Source organism: Pongo pygmaeus, chromosome 11 (genome assembly GCF_028885625.2).
Source record: "Pongo pygmaeus isolate AG05252 chromosome 11, NHGRI_mPonPyg2-v2.0_pri, whole genome shotgun sequence".
Classification (NCBI taxonomy): domain Eukaryota; kingdom Metazoa; phylum Chordata; class Mammalia; order Primates; family Hominidae; genus Pongo; species Pongo pygmaeus.
The window spans coordinates 119,141,322-119,161,556 of record NC_072384.2 but is presented as its reverse complement, the minus strand read 5'-3'; the positions used below and the strand labels follow the sequence as shown (position 1 = coordinate 119,161,556).

Sequence of the window (20,235 nt, the reverse complement as noted above, 5' to 3'; positions counted from 1 at the left end):
ACAAGAGTGAAACTCTGTCTCAAAAAACAAACAAACAAACAAAAAAGATTGTGAGGCTGGGCACATTAGCTCATGCCTGTAATCCCAGCACTTTGGGAGGTCGAGGTAGGAGGACTGCTTGAGGCCAGGAGCTCAAGACCAGCCTGGGCAATACAGTAAGGCTCTGTCTCTTTAAAGAAAAAAAAATAGGCCTGGTGCAGTGGCTCATGCCTGTAATCCCAGCACTTCGAGAGGCCGAGGCAGGCAGATCACAAGGTCAGGAGTTCGAGACCAGCCTGAACAATATGGTGAAACCCTGTCTCTACTAAAAATATAAAAATTAGCTGGGCGTGGTGACGGGCGCCTGTAACCCCAGCTACTCAGAAGGCTGAGGCAGGAGAATCGCTTGAACCCAGGAGGTGGCAGTTGCAGTGAGCCAAGATTGCGCCACTGCACTCCAGTCTGGGCGACAGAGCAAGACTCCGCCTTAAAAAAAAAAAAAATAGCTGGGCATGGTGCCATACACCTGTAGTCTCAGCTACTTGGGAGGCTGAGATGGGAGAATTGCTTGACCCCATGAGTTCAAAGCTGCAGTGAGCCATGATTGCACCACTATATTCCACCCTGTTGTCCAGGTGACAGATTGAGACACTGTCTCAAATAAATAAATAAAAAGATTGTGGTACTGAGGATGTATCACTTATGTAGTATTCCTACCAAAAATATATACAACCTGAATCTATTCATTAGGAAATAATCAATTTGAGGAACATTCTACAAAATAACTGACATGTACCTCAAAACTATCAGTCATAAAATACAAAGAAAGACAAGAACTGTTCCAGATTAAAGGAGACTAAGGAGGCATAACAACTAAATGCAATGTGTGGGCTGGGCGCAAGTGGCTCACTGTAATCCCAGCACTTTGTGAGGCTGAGGCGGGCAGATCACTTGAGTCCAGGAGTTCGAGACCAGCCTGGACAAGATGGTGAAATCTTCTCTCTAAAAAAACATAAAAATTAGCCAGGCATGGTGGCAGGTGCCTGTAGTCCCAGCTACTCAGAAGGCTGAGGCAGGAGGATTGCTTGAGCTCAGGAGTTGGAGGTTACAGTGAGCCGAGATCGCATCATTGCACTCCACCCTGGCAACAGAGTAAGACCCTGCTCAATAAATAAATAAATAAATAAATAAATAAATAAATAAATAAAGCAAGGTGTGATACTGGATTGGATCATGGAGCAGAAAAAAAATTTTCATAAAGCACATTACTGAAGCAATTAGCAAAATTTGCATAAGGATTATAGATTAGTTTATTAATCTATTATAACAGTATTATATCAATGTTAAATTTCTGACTTTCATAATTGTACTGTGTTAGTGTAAGTGAAGGATCTTGTGTAGGAAATATGCACTAAAGTATTTAGGGGTAAAGGGGCACATGTACAACTTACCCTAAAATGATTCAGAAAGATGCTATGTCCATAGGGGAAGAGAGAGAGACAGAATGGTAAAGCAAATGATTCAAAAGTTTTACAACTGATGAATTTGGGGTAAAAGTGTTGTTATAGGCTGGGTGTGGTGGCTCCAGCTTGTAATCCCAGCACTTTGGGAGGCCGAGGCAGGCAGATCACCTAAGGTCAGGAGTTCGAGACCAGCTAGCCAACATGGTGAAACCCCATCTCTACTCAAAATACAAAATTAGCTGGGCATGATGGCACATGCCTGTAATTCCAGCTACTTGGGAGGCTGAGGCAGGAGAATCACTTGAACCCAGGAGGCAGAGGTTGCAGTGAGCCAAGATCGTGCCGTTGCACTCCAGCCTGGGCAACAAGAGCAAAACTCCATCTCAAAAATAAATAAATAAATAAATAAAAAGTGTTGCTATGGTTTGAATGTTCTGTCCTCTCCAAAACTCACGTGTTAGAAACTTAATCCCCATTGCATTGCACCAGTGTTAGGAGGCAGCGCCTAATCAGAAGTGTTTAGTTCACAAGGGCTCTGCCTTCAAGAACAGACTGATGCTATAAGAAGGCCTTGCAGGAGTGGGTTCATTCTCTTCTGCACTTCTGCAAAGTAAGGACACTGCATTCTTCCCCTCTCAAGGACTGGGCATTCGAGGCACCCTGCTGGAGACTATGACCCAATCTGCCGGCACCTTGATCTTGAACTTTCCAGATTCCAGACCTGTGAGAAATAAACTTCTGTTCTTTATAAATTACCCTGTCTTAGCTATTCTGTTATAGCGGCACAAAACAGACTAAGACAAGGGTATACACAGGAATTATTTGTGGTATTCTCACAATTATTCTTTAAGTTTGAAATTATTTCCAAAAAAAGGCAAAACTCAAAAAAAAACATATTAATAAAATGTTGTAGACCAGGCACAGTGGCTCATGCCTGTAATCCCAGCACTTTGGGAGGCTGAGGCGGGCAGATCACCTGAGGTCAGGAGTTTGTGACTAGCCTGGCCAACATGGTAAAACCCCATCTCTATTAAAAATACCAAAATTAGCCACGTGTGGTGGTGGGCACCTGTAATCCCAGCTACTCAAGAGGCTGAGGCAGGAGAATCGCTTGAACGCAGGAGGCAGAGGTTGCAGTGAGCCAAGATTGCACTACTGCAATCCAGCCTGGGTGACAGGGTGAGACTCTGTCTCAAAAAAAAAAAAAAAAAAAAAAAAAAGGATTATGGTAAAACTACATGCTCTGGTGTAGAAAGATCCCAGATTATACAGTGAAGGAGGTATAATGCAAAACAATACATATAATAAAACTCAGTAATGTAAAAACAGCAAACTATAAATGCCAATGTGTGCTTATGCATGTGTGTGAAATTACAGAAAGTTTGGGAGGAGACAGACTAAATTAATAACACTGGTCACCTTGGAGACTGACTCAATGAGGACTTTCATTTTTACCTATGTGTTTCCATTTTGAATAATTGTATGTTCAGATATTGTACAATTAAAATCTATAATAATAAAGCAATACTTTTTAATACAAAGGGAGCTCATACTTAGGGAGTTGGGAATCACTGTTCTAGAAAAACATCTACCTAGACTTAACATCCCATGAAAGAGACAAAGTCAGTAAGAGACCCTAGGGCTCACCTCATCTTCCAGGTCCACTGCATCAGTGCTCCGCTGGCCCAGCACCTCTGGCCTCTCCTCTGGGAATGCTCGTTCACAATCTGGGGTGGTCCGGTTTTCCCTGCCGGAGGAAGCCATGGGGAAGCAGAATGGGTTCCAAACCCATGACTCTTAGGGTTCGTTAACTTGTCCCTCTCTGTAGACCCAGGATAGGAATGAGAAACAAGCCATATAGGATTGACTAGAGGAGACTTCTTTCTGGGATGTGGGATATGACCAGTACAGGATATGTTGACTACTACACAAATATCCTTAACTGTCTTCTCACTTTAAAGCTTATTCTACTTTGCAGTTTTCACCTATGGCTTTCAACTCAAAACAATCTTCCTTTTTGGATGGAGATGATCCTTTCCCTTTCAGCCAACCTTTCAGTCAATGTACATAAAGAAGAGAAAGTCCCCAAGTTTCCTGATGAATCAGAAAAACATCTATAATTAGAATCCAAGAATCCAGGACTCAGACTCTCAAGGCTCTATCCATGTTTAGGCAGTGGCTAGTGACAGGGACCATTTTGTATTTGCTTTGGCTAGAGTCAAAGATGTGCAAGATACCTCACTCTACAAATCCCTAACTATATCCTTCTCACCGAGGTGCAGACGGCGCCTCTCCAGTCCCTGACTCAGCCCAGCTGCTCTTCAATTCTGAGGCTAAGATCCCAGCCAGGAGGCTTGATTCCTGAGGAGTGGCCCCGAGTCTGGGCAGAGGGGCTGTGCCAGGAGCCACCTTGCTGGTCTTGTCCTCTTGCTCAAGGGCAGGTCCTGTGTTCTGATGTTTCTGTGGGAGGTAGGGGGCAACACTGAATCAGAGCTATCTGATTGCTATAGGACAATATGAATGCTATTCATGGCCCTTCTCCAACCCTAGAAAGTCACCCTCCTCCTCTAACTCCCCAGTCACTAGCCTGGTCATTTCACATATTTTCCTCTGCCCCACACACCTTTTGCATGGCCTCCTCAGCCATGCGTTCATAGGCTTGAGTCAAGATGCGAGACTGATTACCCTTGGGGGACAATCGATGGGCCTGTTTGTCCTTTAGGACCTGAAGTTCTGGGGGTAGGCGGCTGGTGAATGGAGTCCCCAAATCTGGGCCTGCTGTCTCAGTTATTACTGCAGGGAGGGAAGAGAAGGAAGACATGATCATGGGGGCCATGGTCCCTGTGTCCACTTGGCCAGGGACAACTTCAGTGTCTCCAGGCTTCTGTGGAAGAAGATCATTTTGAAAAAGTGACAGAGGGAGAGTGGGGTTGCAAGGGAAGTGGCAAAGGTTAAGCGAAGGGCTAGGAAGAAAGTTCAAGCTGGTGGAGGAAAGAGGACATATTAGATCTAGAAGGTCGGGGAAGGGAAAGAGAAGTAGTTTGGAGGAAGTACTGGGAAGTCCAAGAGCCCTGGGAACCCTGATGACTCACTGGTGACATGACCAGCAATAAAGGGGTGATATAAGAGGTCTGGCCAGGACAGTCGCTGCCGTGGGTCTTTGGTGAGCAGTCCCTGCAGGAAGTTCTACAGAGAGAAAAAATATTCCATCAATCATTCTTTCCCTTCCCTTAAGTCTCTCTCTATCAGCAGAACTAGCAAACCAAGAATCCCATATCCATTCTCACAGCAGACGAGCTGCTCTTGATCATGTCCTCTAAAAACTTTGTTCAGGTCCCATTTTCCTGGCTGAAATCATGGACAGACCACTGTCTCACCTCCTAGGGACAGAACCCCAAATCCTGTTCATAGGCATTTTGTATTCCCAAAAGTAAAAACAAATTTTAATGCACCAACTTTGTAAAGAAGGGAGAAAAAACACTGGGAGAAAGAGATGTCATCTTCTTAATGATCTTCAGAAAGCAAACATTCAAAGAACTCCCAAACTATTCATGCTGCCTTCCCTTTGACTATGGTTTGTCTGTGGCTGGGTAGGAAAAGATGCATTTTTGGTTACAAGCACACTCACACGCACAAGTAATTGTGTGAAGGTGTGTTTGGGAGTATTCAAAAACAGAAATCTTTCTGCAAGTCTTCAGAGGTGGAGAGATAGGGAGACAGTCTCTGAAAAGGATACACCTTATCCTTATCAGGAATCTTTGGGGAAATCCTCAATTGGGCCTCAGATAGGAACAGAGGTACTAGTAGATTATGACCACTGTTCTAAAACAAAGTGATCTGTATAACTATGGATCTTGCTGGAGATACCTGAGTATCTGCCTATAGGGAGAATGAATATCCTATGTGCACCTCTTCCACTTAAGATTCCTTCATTTAGATTATTCTTGCCAATTATTTGGGCCCCCTCAACTAAACAGGGGAGGAATTTGTTGTCCCTTTTCATCTCAGATAAAGCAAAGCTGTAATAAGGTTTCACTCTGGGAGAAGACTGCATTTAAATTCTATTGAAAATCCATAATCTTGCCCTACATAAAAAATATAAGAAGGCTGGGTGCAGTGGCTCATGCTTATAATCCTAACTCTTTAGGAGTTGAGACAGGAAGATTGCTTGAGGCCAGGAGTTTCAGACAAGCCTGGGCAACACAGTGAGACCCTGTCTCTAAAAAATAAAAATAAAAAAATATAATTAATTAAAAAAAAAATAGAAGCCAGGAGCAGTGGCTCACGCCTGTAATCTCAGCACTTTGGGAGGCCAAGGCAGGCAGATCACGAGGTTGGGAGATCGAGACCATCCTGGCTAACATGGTGAAACCCCGTCTCTACTAAAAATTAGAAAAAATTAGCCAGGTGTGGTGGCGGGCACCTGTAGTCCCAGCTACTCAGGAGGCTGAGGCAGGAGAATGGCATGAATCCGGAGGGCAGAGCTTGCAGTGAGCCGAGATCGTGCCACTGCACTCCAGCCTGGGTGACACAGCAAGATTCTGTCTCAAAGAAAAAATAGAAAAGAAGTCCAACTCCTCTCCTACTCTCTTCCCTCCTCCAGACTACTGACTTAGTCACAATGAATAGGCATCACCTCTATCATCTGCCCCTAATCACTGAACCAGCTCCACCAGCTCTCACCATTCTGATAGCTTTGGACTGAAAGCTATGTAGATAACATCTAGAATGTGGACATAGCATCTGACAGGAAATAAGTGGAATAGATGGCATGTAAGAGGACCAGTATCGATCTCTGGTATCTTCCAATTACCTTTTCATTGTGATAAAGCATAGCCTGGCTCAAACTGGAGTTACCATTCTCAGGTTTGGCAAACTTTAGAACACCCTCCCAGAATAAGACCCTGCAGTAGAAAAGCAAGGCTGTCTGGCCCAGCTCTGGCATTGATATGGTTTGGATTTGTGTCCCCATCCAAATCTCATGTCGAATTGTAATCCCCAGTGTTGGAGGAGGGGTCTGGTAGGAGGTGACTGGATCATGGGGGAGGACTTCCCCCTTGCTGTTCTCATGATAGTGAATGAATTTTCACGAGATCTGGCTGTTTAAAAGTGTGTAGCACTGGCCGGGTGCAGTCGCTCAAGCCTATGATCCCAGCACTTTGGGAGGCCGAGGCAGGCGGATCATCTGAGGTTGGGAGTTCGAGACCAGCCTGACCAACATGGAGAAACCTCATCTCTACTAAAAATACAAAATTAGCCAGGCATGGTGGTGCATGCCTGTAATCCCAGCTACTTGGGAGGCTGAGGCAGAAGAATTGCTTGAACCTGGGAAGCAGAGGTTGCAGTGAGCCGAGATCGTGCCATTGCAGTCCAGCCTGGACAACAAAAGCAAAACTCTGTCTCAGGCTGGGAGCAGTGGCTCATGCTTGTAATCCCAGCACTTTGGGAGGCTGAGGCATGTGAGTCACGAGGTCAGGAGATCAAGACCATGCTGGCTAACACGGTGAAACCCCGTCTCTACTAAAAAATACAAAAAAATTAGCCAGGTGTGGTGGTGGACACCTGTAATCCCAGCTACTCGGGAGGCTGAGGCAGGAGAATGGTGTGAACCTGCGAGGCAGAGCTTGCAGTGAGCCGAGATCACGCCACTACACTCCAGACTGGGTGACAGAGCGAGACTCCGTCTCAAAAAAAAAAAAAAAAAAAAAAAAAAACTGTGTCTCAAAAAAAAAAAAGCGTGTAGCACCTTTCCTTTCTCTGTCTTCCTCCTGGTACGCCACGTAAGACATGCCTGTTTCCCCTTTGCTTTCCGTCATGATTGTAAGTTTCCTGAGGCTTCCTCAGCCATCCTTCCTGTACAGGCTATGGAGCTGTGAGCCAATTAAACCTCTTTTCTTTAAAAATTACCCAGTCTCAGGTAGTTCTGTATAACAATGCGAGAACAGAATAACACAGCCATTAATTCAGTAACTGCAAAGTCCCACCTCAGCTCTGGAAAAGGATTTTGGAAAAAGGAACAGAGGTAGAGGGAGACAGATTTCTAATGTAAAAGTCATCTCCCTTTCAATATTCATTACCTTAAAGCAGGGACTGATGGTTGAGGGCCAGCGCACAGGGTCCTTGAGAATGAGGCTGACCAGCTGAAAGATGCTTGTAGCATAGAAGGGAGGGGTGCCTACTGCCAGTTCATACAGTATGCAGCCAACAGACCAGAGGTCCGCTGTGTGGTCGTATGGTCGCTCCTCCACCAGCTCTGGAGACATATAGAGTGGTGTGCCTTTGATGGACGTCAGCACCATTGTATTGGTGCTCATAGCCCGGGCAAATCTGCAGAAGATAATGGGATGGAAATGGTAAGGGAAAAGATATTCTAAACCTCGTCACTACTACCTAACATAGAGATATCCCAAACCAGAGCAGAGGGAGCACCTTTGATTAGGTTCCAGAAGACCCAGCAGCAGTCCCAGTCTCCAGCTCCGGTTCTAAAATGAGGCCCAAATAAGTCAAGAGTATCGTCTAAGATTCCCTGTGGGGCCAGGCTCGGTGGCTCATGCCTGTAATCCCAGCACTTTGGGAGGCCGAGGTGGGCAGATCACCTGAGGTCAGGAGTTCGAGACCAGCCTGACCAACATGGAGAAACCCCATCTCTACTAAAAATACAAAATTAGCCAGGCATGGTGGCATATGCCTGTAATCCAAGCTACTCTGGAGGCTGAGGCAATAGAATTGCTTGAACCCAGGAGGCAGAGGTTGGGGTGGAGATCGTGCCATTGCACTCCAGCCTGGGTAACAAGAGTGAAACTCCATCTCAAAAAAAAAAAAAAAAAAGATTCCCTGTGGAACTGGAAGCTTAGATGGATGCTCAGAATCTTTACCCAAAGTCACAGAGCTTGATGCCACCACCCTTGGCGAGGAGGATGTTCTGAGGCTTCATGTCTCGGTGTAGGATGCGGTGGGAATGCAGATAGTACAGGGCTGACACCAACTGGGCAGCAATGGCCTGAACCTAGAAGTTAAAGAGGTGGAAGAAAGAAAAAAAAGGTTAGAAGCAGCAGCTGGCTGACAAGCCCAAAAACTTCTCCTGATATTACTGCTAATCTTTTCTTCCTTCCCTTTCTTGCAGAGCTTCACACTACTCTTTCTTAGTTACTGTTCTCCTTATTTAATCACTCTTTCATTTGCTCATTCATTCATTCAAGAAAAATTTATTGAATCTCATTTACTATCTGCTTGACCATGGGCAAACTAAGGTGACAATCTATATAATAACACCATCTACATGGAGGATTATTGTGAGGACTGAGTTAAAGCATGCAAAATAATACTCAGAATGGTGCCTGGCACACAGTAAATATTCAATACACATTACCTGTTATTAAATAAGACAAAATGCCTTTTTTCAAGAAAAGTAGTCAGACAAACAAACAAGACAGATAAAACAAATATGGTGGTTGGATGTGGTGGCTCACGCCTGTAATCCCAGCACTTTGGGAGGCTGAGGCAGCTGGATCACCTGAGGCCAGGAGTTCGAGACCAGCCTGGCCAGCATGGTGAAACCCCATCTCTACTAAACGTACAAAATTAGCTAGGCATGGTGGCACATGCTATAATCCTGGTTACTGGGGAGGCTGAGGCATGAGAATTGCTTGAACCTGGGAGGCGGAGGTTGCTGTGAGCCAAGATCGTGCCACTGCACTCCAGCCTGGGCAACAAAGCGACTCTGTCTCAAAAAATAAAATTCAATTAAAAATAAAATAATTTCAAAAATATGATTACTTACAAATAGTGGTGAGTGCTCAGAAGGAAAGAGAATGCTGCAATCATGAATCCCAAGGGGGGCCTACTTGCTTGGGTGCAGAGAAATGCCTAGAATAAATGTGGCTGGAGGATATGTGCAACAAAATCCCAATGCTAACCACTACGTCCTGGTGCCAAATCCTGACTCCCCACAACCTCTATTCTTACTACCCTCTTTCTGGTACCATTACACTGGCCCTTCTTCCCTAAAGGTATCTAATAACAACAATGTTAATAATAGCTAACTATTCAAACACATTACATGACTTAACACTCTTCACCATAGACTTATCAGACAAACATGATTATTATCTCCATTTTACAAATTAGGAAACTAAGCACAAAGAAATTAAAGTAACTTGTCCAAGGAGACCCAGCTAGGAAGGAGCAGAGCCAAGCTTCCTACTCAGATATCTTGGCTCCAATGTTTACATAATTTACTCCCACACTACACTGCCTCTACATACCTAGACTCTTATATTCTTCTCAGAAGTCTTTGAAATGGAGACTCTCAGTGTCCTTAGCTTGCTCTACCAGTTCTCTAACCTGGAGAGAGTTCAGAGGTGGGGAGAAGTTGAAGGCAGAAAGCATACCTGGTCTTCAGGAAGTTTTCCGTCATCTTCTAGGATCTGAAAGAGCTCTCCCTCAGCATAGTCTGTCACCACCACCACCTACAGAGAGAAGGCAGTGGCACTGATGGCTCCAGATTCATGCATTCTGAGGTTGGGAAATTCCTGGAACCCTTGTGCTTGGGGAGACGGGGCCCAAAACTGTCAAAGCACACCTCTTTGTCAGTTTCAAAGCTGTCAAGCATATGCACAATGTTGGGATGCCGCAGACCCCGCATTATTTCAATCTCTCGTTGCAAATTCCTCAGCTCCTTCTCTGAGCGCCCCAATTTTGGGATGAACTTCAGGGCCACAACCTGTCAGTGGTAAGGTGAAAAGTTAATGCCTAATCACACTATTGAAAAGAGCTAGAATTTCAGCCTTAATCTCAGAGCTCCAGAAGTCAGACTTCAGAGTGTTTGAGTAACTCTTATTATTTCTGTTAGTCTCCCGCTTCCATTTTCTCCTGGCCTTATCCAGGCTTTCCCCACTCCTCATCCCAGGAGGAAACAGCATCTGCAAAACATTTTCCCTTCTGGGAGAAGTGTTCTGATTTGACCAAAGCACTCAAGATGAGATTTAGGAGAAAGGAAAGGAAAAAAAAAAAATGAAGAGGAAATAATAGAGTTTAAGTGGTTTACCTCTTATTACATGGTGTGCTAGAGACTAATAATATTTGTTGTTTACTAACAGCCAGGCACTGTACTAAGTGATTTAATGTGACAACATATTTAATCCTCAAACTCCATCGATCAGTTGCTGTTCTTATCCCTATTCTAGAGATAAGGAAATTGAGACATAGAGAAGTTAAGTAATTTGTCCATAATTCTAGGGCTAGAAAGCGGTGGAGATGGAATTTGCACCCAAATAATCCAACTTCAGAGCTTATACTCCATAAGAAGTATGAGGGACTCAGTACCTTAGGAATACAAACTGGTATAAATACATTCCTTCTAGACCCATTTTCCACTGGAGTTGGGGGTACCAAATCCCACCCAAAAGGTATCGCTCTTTGTGCAACACCTGAGCACTGTATTTTCTTCGACCCTTGTACACCCTCCCAAAAGAGCCTTCTCCAATCATCTCCAACACGTGGTACTTTTCCATGACAGAGGTTTCAGGATCTCTTAGAAGGAAGAAGGTAGAGACGGTGAAGAGCTATAGATCCAGGGACAGCTCCACAACATCTGGGAGGCCTAGTTGGGGCATGGGAAAGGAAAAATGTTAGCCACCTTGCCTTTTCCTCTTTTTCACAATAAAGCCTCAAAAAACATGGGAGGGTGGAATGGATGCAAAGATGATGCGATCTTGGAACAAACAGAGCTTCTCTTTGTAGTTCCTCCCCACTTTCAGCCTCCTGTCCCCAACCTGGCCCCATGCCCACCTAACACCTGGTCCCCCCTTCTCCCTCACCCAGCCTGGCTCACTCTACCCTGCTCTTTCAACCTAGCCTCGCCCAACCAACCCTGCTCCTTTGAGTCTCCCCCAGGTTCCTGCCACTCCCAGACTCCTCAGCACCCGCTCTCAGACCCCCGGCCCGTGTGCTTCGCAGGCCAGAGCCCCTCTCTCACCCCCAGCCTAGGCGCTCCAAGCTCCTGAGGCCAAGCGACGGATTCCCTGCCGTTTAGCCCCATCTCTTCTGGCTGCCTGCATACGTTGCCTGACTTATAATTCTTCTCCACCCGCCTCTCCCGCCGGTCTCTTTCGGCTTCCTTTCTTACAATTTTACTCGCTAGAACTGGTGAGAAGTTCAGAGGACAAAGGCGCTCAGAGGTGTGAGACGGACGGCGGACCACACATGGGCACTTCCTGGGACACATCCGAACTGCCTCAGGGCCATCAGGCCCGGCTAAGGACCCGGAGTCTGCTGTTGCCTAGAAACGACGCTAGCTGCCCACCCCTCTTAGTTTTCCGCCTCCGACTTCCCTAAGGGCATTTCCGGTTCCGGCTGCGGGCCGGTGAAGATATGGCGGCGTCTGCGTCTGCAGCTGCAGGGGAGGAGGACTGGTAACTCTGGGGGCATGGGCTTTGGCTGACAGCCAGGATCTAGTCCAGAGGCCTAGCGGCTGTCGCAGACGGTCCGTACGGCGGGCGTGTGGGGTGGAGCGAGGGATGAGGGATGGCAGAGATGCTGACATCTCTGGAAGAGCTTCTGGACTGGGGAACGGGAGGGTGGAGGGGCGCTGATCTGAGTGAGAGGAGACCGGGTCTGCGCCCAACAGGCCAGTTCAGGCCTCGCCTTATCCGGTTCGATCCCCTTTCCTCCAGCTTCACGCTATCCGTTTCTCTCCTCCTCAAATGAATTTTCTCAGGGGCTTTGGGGGATGCCTGCCCATCAGACCTCCGCATCTCCCTTTCGCCTTTCAGAACCAGTGCCCTCCAGTTCCGGCCCCCCTTTCCCCTTGGATCAGCCTTTTTCCGCAGACGCTTTCCTCAGCCTTCTCTCTCTCACACAGCACTAGTGAGGACTATTGTATGAATAAAGCTTTACACCTCACATAAAGTCCCTCTAGTCCTTCTCTCAAGCATTCTTAACTAAAGACTAGAACATGGAAGGACTCTGGGATTTGGAAGTAGGATCAATGTGGGTTAACTCCGCATTTTATTAGCTATGTGATGCTGACCAGGCCACCTAGCTTCTGTGAGTCAGTGTCCTCAGCTGTAAAAAAAAGTGGGTGTGGCATCTACCTCAGAATAGTTGAGAGGATCACGACGGATTTGTAATATACTTAAGTCTGTTTTTTGTTTTGTTTTGTTTTGTTTTTTGAGACAGAGTCTCACTCTCGCCCACGCTGGAGTGCGGTGGTGCGATTACGGTTCACTGCAGCCTCGACCTCCCCAGGCTCAGGTGATCCTCCTGCCTCAGCCTTCCAAGTAGCTGAGACTACAGGTGTGTGCCACCATGCCCGGCTAATTTTTGTATTTTTTGCAGAGACAGAGTTTTGCCATGTTGGCCAGGCTGGTCTTGAACCCCTGTATTCAAGTAATCCTCCCACCTCAGCCTCCCAAGGTGCTGGAATTACAGGCGTGAGCCACCACACCCAGCCTCCTTTTCATTAATAACTGAGGTGCAGGCACCTGGGAAGACTAGATGAGCCCCAAAGAAGTAAAGTGATTTGCCAAAAGATAGAAAATTACGACTAGAAATCCATATCTGTCTGACTCCACACCTTAGATTCTTTGTACTAGGACATTCTTCAGTTCCCCCCTCCCCCATTTTTTTTTTTTTTTTTTTTTTTTTTTTTTTTTTTTTTTTGAGACGGAGTCTTGCTCTGTCGCCCAGGCTGGAGTGCAGTGGCATAATCTCAGTTCACTGCAAGCTCCGCCTCCCGGGTTCACGCCGTTCTCCTGCCTCAGCCTCCCGAGTAGCTGGGACTACAGGTGCCTGCCACCACACCCAGCTAATTTTTTGTGATTTTTAGTAGAGACAGGGTTTCACCCTGTTAGCCAGGATGGTCTTGATCTCCTGACCTCGTGATCCACCTGCCTCGGCCTCCCAAAGTGCTGGGATTACAGGCCTGAGCCACCGCACCCGGCCCCCCTCTCCCATTTTGTTGTCACCACCTTACCACCGTCCCATCCAGGACCCACGTAGCTAGGGTGGGCGAAGTATTGAAGGGCCACTTGACTGAGGCTACACCTCAGTGTTACATTGGTTCAGGGAGCCCAGCTAGTACTGGCCTTTATTAAGACTATCTAGACTACTGGTTTTCAAAGTGTTCAGGGAAACTTCTTTTTTTTTTTTTTAAGAGACAGAGTCTTACTTTGTCACCCAGGCTGGAGTACAGTGGCAAGATCATGGCTCACTACAACCTCGACCTCCTGGGCTCCCGTGATTCTTCTGCCTCAGCCTCCCAAGTAGCTGGGACCACCGTGTCCAGCTAATTTTTTATTTTTTGTAGAGATAGTGTCTCGCTTTGTTGCCCAGGCTGGTCTCGAACTCCTGGCCTCAAGTGATCCTCCCACCTCAGCCTCCCAAAGTGCTGGGATAACTTATAGTTCACCTGCTCAGGGGAACTTTTAAGATTCAGGGGAGTCACCTTGAACCATGGAGACAGCGACAATGAGGGCAGCAGCCTGTAGTACTGTGAGACTCCCACTCCCATGTCAGCCAAAACTACACTGTTATCTGTGAGGTGTAAAGCTTTATATTTTATATTTTGAAGTTTCTGCCTAAGACTTAACAACACTGACGTAGGTCGTGCTGGGGCAGCCTTACTCTTAGAATGAAGAGGGAGCAGTGTGAGAAAGCAAAGTGTGCATTTTTGCATGTATCACTTGGTAGAGCTGTAGACACAAACTGATCACTCAGTTTCAATTTCATTACAACTGCTGTTTCTATGCTTAAGCATGTGTGTCCCTTGATTTACATCAGAACCATGGATCCTAACCTCAACAGGCTGATCTAGGTCAACCAGACAGCCAGGGTCATAAATACATCCAGAGTACTCTATTACCTCACTCCTTCCCTCTTTCTTTCTAAGGGAGAAGGTTATATACAGACAGGAAAAAAAGAGGATGTAGACTAGCTACTATAGCCCAGATACTATTAGGTACTTTATGTAAACAAATCACCTTTTATCCTCACAATAACCCTAGAGAGTAGGTGTTATTATCTATGTGTGATAGACAGGATAACTTAAGCTTTCAGAGAGGTCACATCCCAGATTGCATAGCTTGTAAGTGATTGGTATCTGTTAACTAACTCTGAGGCTGCTGGCTCTTCCATTACAACACAGCCTTTATACCACCCTAAACATGTTGTGTTGAGGTTGCTCTCTCCTTTAAGAAGGCTTAGGGTGACTGGTGTTAAAACTGTATGTAGACAGTAGCCAAGGCACTGGGATCCACACTGGACAGTGACGTAGGGAAAGGTTGGAATAATATTGGTAACGTTAATGCTAATGAATGGGTGCCATATCTCTAGACCAGAGAGTCAGCCACTAAGGGGAATGAAACTTAAACAGGGAGTCAGGAAACCTGGCTCTGGGCCCAGTTCTACCTATGTTAAGCCTTGGTTAGTCATTTTACTTCTCTAGAATCCACTTCTTCATCTGTTGGCAGAAACGATGCCTAAAATTCTGATTTCCATGCCTCCTATTTGGCCAGTTGACAACTTAAGGTAACATATTCCTTGTTTTTAAGGAGTTTAGCAGGATAATGCATTCTGGTAGATTGCCGTTTTTGTAGAAAGCCCGCCTTTATTGGCCTTAGCAGGCTTCCACAGGGAGAGCTGTAATGGTGAGTTAGTTTACTCCTGTCTCTCTAGGGTCCTTCCCTCTGAAGTTGAAGTGTTGGAGTCCATCTATCTGGATGAGCTACAGGTGATTAAAGGAAATGGCAGGTATGTATCCAACCAGTGGTGGGCAGGAGTCCCCCTAGTAACGAGGAGAGGTTCTATGCCGAATCTGGGTCTTAAGACATTGTGAGCCTTGATTCAGAGATAATATTTCTCTTGTGTAGACAAAAGCTATTCCTTTAATCCTACCCCAAAAGAAAGAGTCCAATGTGTACTTCCTTTGCCCACTTTACTGTCTCAGCCCCATCCTCCCCAGCCCCCAAGCCCCTACCCAGTCACATCTGCGTGTCCACTTGATCCACCTGCAGAACTTCACCATGGGAGATCTACATCACTTTGCATCCTGCCACTGCAGAGGACCAGGATTCACAGTATGTCTGCTTCACTCTGGTGCTTCAGGTCCCAGCAGAGGTGAAGCCCCTACTGTGTGGCAGCAAAGGGAGGAAGGGGAGAGTCCCTGGGGTGAATCACTTCAGCAGTAACTTGTTATTTGCCCCCACTAGTATCCCCATGAGGTGCCACAGATCTCTATCCGAAATCCCCGAGGACTTTCAGATGAACAGATCCACACGTAAGTTGAACCTGTCAGAACAGGGAAAACTCAGCTACAGCTTTGCCCGGTGACAGAAATGGGCAGATCTAATATTTAGTTTGCCCTCTTCCTCCAGGATCTTACAGGTGCTGGGCCATGTGGCCAAGGCTGGGCTGGGCACTGCCATGCTCTATGAACTCATTGAGGTAAGAGGTGCGCTAGTCTGGGATATGTTCTTTCCTTCAAGCTAGAGCAGTTTGTAGCTGTAAAAGGGAAGCCATGGGCCTAGAATCTTAAACAGATCTGGAGTCATTAGGTAAGGTCTAAATTAATCCAGAGAAATGAGACCCTTCTATTTGAAAAACTTCCCAAAAGACAGTTCAGTAGCATCTCCAAGTTGCCTATGCCAGCATCTTGACGGAAAATGACTTTTCCTCTTCACCTTGAATTTTTCTTGCATCAGTTTCAGTGTATGTCTTGTTCTCTTGGCACTGGCAACTGAAAGTGGCAAAAGATACAGATCTTGCTTGGGGGTGTCTTAGCCATAAATGAACATTTGAAGGCTAGACTGCCATTGGAACTGACTAGAAAAAGTCATGGTTGGCCAGGCACGGTGGCGGGCATCTGTAATCCCAGCTACTTGGGAGGCTGAGGAAGGAGAATCGCTTGAACCCGGGAGGCAGAGGTTGCAAGGAGCCAAGATCGTGCCACTGCACTCCAGCCTGGGCAACAGAGTGAGACTCCATCTCAAAAAAAAAAAGGAAAAAGTCATGGTTCCTTTACTGAAAGAGCTTATACACTGCTTAATGAAACAACCCATATGAAGCAAAACCTGGAGCTCCAATATACATGGAAAACTTTTATTGTTTGAGATTAAAAATATAAAATTAAGTACAGTTTTATTTTCCCCTAGTTTATTTATTTATTAATTTTAATTTTTTTTTTGAGACAGTCTTAGTCTGTCACCCAGGCTAGAGTGCGGTGGTGTGATCTCAGCTCACTGCAACCTCCGCCTCCCAGGTTCAAGTGATTCTCCTGCCTCAGCCTCCCAGATAGCTAGGATTACAGGCATGCGCCACCACACCCAGCTAATTTTGTATTTTTAGTAGAGACTGGGTTTCTCCATGTTGGCCAGGCTGGTCTTGAACTCGTGACTTCAGGTTATCCACCTGCCTCAGCCTCCCAAAGTGCTGGGATTATAGGCATGAGCCACCATGCCCAGCCTCTCTTAGTTTAAATTTTTAAGAAAAATGTTCAGAATAGAATGAAGGTGGGTGGCTGAGAGTCAAAGAGAGTGGGTTTGATAGGCCACCGTAGCAGTCCTAGCTCAGGCCTCCACCATGCAGCCTTGGACTTTGTGGAATTCCAGAGTACACTATTAGCTATTCAAATAACAATTCAAATGCATAGTTCACAGCCCAACTCAATGCCTTGTGAATTCTCTGTCCATTTGGGTTGTCCATGCCTTGACATGCTTTCTGAAAGCTGACTTAGAACAAACGCATTGCCCCATGGGGGAGTGATATTGAAGGGGGCTAATCAAGAAAGGCCTCCCAGAAGATGAGTTTTAATTGAACATTTTTTTCTCTCACAGTGTATTATTTTCATCTCCAAGATATATTAAAAGTGACTTAATGAAAGGAAAAACAATTAGGTTGAATTTTGAAACCAGGAAGATCAAATTTTGGGGGAGGGGCGGAGATGTGGAAAAGGATTGATTCCCAGCAGAGGGAGCATCACCAAGACAGAAATGCATAAACACAAGGTAACAAACTGGCCTGCTAGGAGCCAAGTCCAGCCAGTCACTCCTAGGAGTAGTAGACAGGCCTTGCTCACCGTTCTTCCCCCTACCCCCCTGTTTAATCGGTGTCTTCTCTCCTCAGAAAGGGAAGGAAATTCTCACAGATAACAACATCCCTCATGGCCAGTGTGTCATCTGCCTCTATGGTTTTCAGGTGGGTTTCTCTCTTGGGACCTGGCATTCTGTTTGGGACCAGCAGATGAGGGCTGTGAGAGAGCTCTGACTTAGTGCCCTACATCTGCCTTCCCTCTAGGAGAAGGAGGCCTTTACCAAAACACCCTGTTACCACTACTTCCATTGCCACTGCCTTGCTCGGTACATCCAGCACATGGAGCACGAGCTGAAGGCACAAGGACAGGAGCAGGAACAGGAACGGCAGCATGCTGCAACCAAACAGGTAGACCTCACTGCACCTGCACGCTCATCTGACACCCTTAGGCACAGCCTTTCACAACCTTTTCCATCCCTCCACTCCAGTGGCTCTTCACCTTTTTAGGGTCATAGATACCCTTGAGATTAATGAACTCTTACCTCTGTCCAAAACAAAGGGCATCCTTTTTTTTTTTGAGATGGATTCTCACTCTGCCACCGAGGCTGGAGTGTAGTAGCACAATCTCGGCTCACTGCAACCTCCGCCTCCTGGGTTCAAGCAATCCTCCTGCCTCAGCCTCTCGAGTAGCTGGGATTATAGGCGTGAGCCACCACACCCAGCTAATTTTTGTATTTTCAGTAGAGACGGGGTTTCACCATGTTGGCCAGGCTGGTCTCAAACTCATGACCTCAAGTGATCCGCCTGCCTCAGCCTCCCAGAGTGCTGGGATTACAGGCGCGAGCCACCGTGCCTGGCCAGGGCATCCTTATATACACTTACATATTGCATGCAGTTTCGGGGGGTTCCCAGATCTCTAGTTAGACAACCCGTGCTCTGTCCCAACTCACTGCTGAACCGGTGTCCCTGTGCCCTTTAGTCCCAGCCCTCTGCAGATTAGGTTGGCTGATGGGTCAGCACCAGGGGGCATCCTGGGCTGTGACACAGGCATATGATTTTTCTCTTTTTTAGAAGGCAGTCGGTGTGCAGTGTCCAGTGTGCAGAGAGCCCCTCGTGTATGATCTTGCCTCACTGAAAGCAGCCCCTGAACCCCAACAGCTCATGGTAAGGGGACTTTCTTCCAATCTGAGCCAGGAGTAATGGCATTTTCTAAAGAGTAAGGAATGGCATCTTGTCTGTGTCAAATGGGATCTCTGAAATTGGGCTTGAACTGCCTAGGACCTCTCTGCAAAGCGACATCCCCCACTGGCAGGAGCCTAAGACTCTGGGAGCCCAGACCTGAGGGGCAAAACCAGTACAGATCTCCTGAGGCAGCCTCAGAGGAGTAGAGGTTTGAGTCAGCCTTCTGCTGTTCATTATTTCCTCTCTGCCATTCTTCCTTCCAGGAGCTATACCAGCCCAGTGCAGAGAGCTTGCGCCAGCAAGAAGAACGCAAGCGGCTCTACCAGAGGCAGCAGGAGCGGGGGGGAATCATTGACCTTGAGGCTGAGCGAAACCGATACTTCATCAGCCTTCAGCAGGTGAGGGAAGGGTTTCCCAGTCGTCCCGTAATGCCACCAACCTTCCTACAAACCCCAATCGGCCATGGCCCCAGAGTGAGCTTTGTTCTAACCAGGAAGATGATAGGCTGATCATGGTCAGCCCAGATAGTAGAGGGGCCTGTAGTTCCTCGCCTTGAGGAGCTGCATCTCCCTCACTGCATCTTGTCACTTCTTTCTAGCCTCCTGCCCCTGCGGAACCTGAGTCAGCTGTAGATGTCTCCAAAGGATCCCAACCACCCAGCACCCTTGCAGCAGAACTGTCCACCTCACTGGCCGTCCAATCCACTTTGCCAACTCCTCTGCCTGTGGCGACCCAGTACATATGTGAGAAGATTCCAGGGGCCAGGTCAAATCAGCAAAGGTTGGGCGAAACCCAGAAAGCTATGCTAGATCCCCCCAAGCCCAGTCGAGGTCCCTGGCGACAGCCCGAACGGAGGCACCCGAAGGGAGGGGAGTGCCACGCCCCTAAAGGTACCCGTGACACCCAGGAACTGCCACCTCCTGAGGGGCCCCTCAAGGAGCCCATGGACCTAAAACCAGAACCCCATAGCCAAGGAGTTGAAGGTCCTCCACAAGAGAAGGGGCCTGGCAGCTGGCAGGGGCCCCCATCCCGCAGGACTCGGGACTGTGTTCGCTGGGAGCGCTCTAAAGGCCGGACACCCGGTTCTTCCTACCCTCGCCTGCCTCGGGGCCAGGGAGCATACCGGCCTGGTACTCGGAGGGAGCCCCTGGGCCTGGAATCTGAGGATGGTTCCTAGCAGGACTTGGCGGGGAACAGGGAATTGGGGATGGGAAGGGGGCAATAAAGATATTTGGCCTTCTTTGGCTTTCTTTGCTCAGCAGCGCGTAGCCTGTAAGGAATGGCTCTTTTTCTCAATTCCTAGTAAGATTGGGCTGTGGCAGAGCAGCCCCCAAGTTTGCTCTGAAGTCTGTTCTTCAAAGAGCTGGGTAAAGAGGGTCTGACGTCTCATTAGCTAGTATAGTGAGTTTCAGGGAAAACTAGTGGGATGTCAGCATGTAAGCAGAGTCCTTAGGACCCACCGTTAACAACCCATTGTGTACACACCCATGCGTGTCCATTATTTATATACATAGAATGCCTTTAGGTAGAGGAATTTAGTTTCCTGTTTTGTGTCTCATCTCTTTATCTTAGGCTATGCCCCATC

General features: G+C 47.0%; 2 protein-coding genes across 6 annotated transcripts in view; one reads left to right on the top strand and one right to left on the bottom strand.

Moving 5' to 3' along the window:
* The window catches only part of STK36 (serine/threonine kinase 36), a 30,191-nt gene extending 18,416 nt beyond the window's left edge, over window positions 1-11,775 (bottom strand). Inside the window, exons 1-10 of one of the 5 annotated variants that reach the window (XM_054478554.1) lie at window positions 11,569-11,775; window positions 10,871-11,043; window positions 10,024-10,164; window positions 9,833-9,910; window positions 8,318-8,448; window positions 7,520-7,769; window positions 4,535-4,628; window positions 4,066-4,235; window positions 3,715-3,902; window positions 3,090-3,189 (exon numbers count right to left, since the gene is read on the bottom strand). In XM_054478554.1, coding sequence (XP_054334529.1) covers window positions 3,090-3,189; window positions 3,715-3,902; window positions 4,066-4,235; window positions 4,535-4,628; window positions 7,520-7,769; window positions 8,318-8,448; window positions 9,833-9,910; window positions 10,024-10,164; window positions 10,871-10,954 — 1,236 coding nt within the window. In that variant the 5' untranslated portion in view covers window positions 10,955-11,043; window positions 11,569-11,775. Of the gene's footprint in view, window positions 1-3,089; window positions 3,190-3,714; window positions 3,903-4,065; window positions 4,236-4,534; window positions 4,629-7,519; window positions 7,770-8,317; window positions 8,449-9,832; window positions 9,911-10,023; window positions 10,165-10,870; window positions 11,044-11,418 lie in introns of all 5 variants that reach the window. The other 4 variants (XM_054478553.2, XM_054478555.2, XM_063647980.1 and 1 more) reach the window with 4 other exon arrangements.
* RNF25 (ring finger protein 25) lies at window positions 11,584-19,890 on the top strand. Its single transcript, XM_054478563.2, has 10 exons — window positions 11,584-11,854; window positions 15,117-15,191; window positions 15,455-15,557; window positions 15,650-15,717; window positions 15,815-15,884; window positions 17,562-17,633; window positions 17,733-17,876; window positions 18,540-18,632; window positions 18,914-19,048; window positions 19,249-19,890. The coding sequence occupies exons 1-10, from the start codon at window positions 11,814-11,816 to the stop codon at window positions 19,825-19,827; spliced, it is 1,380 nt and encodes a 459-aa protein (XP_054334538.1). The 5' UTR covers window positions 11,584-11,813; the 3' UTR covers window positions 19,828-19,890.
* The last annotated feature ends 345 nt before the right edge of the window (window positions 19,891-20,235 follow it).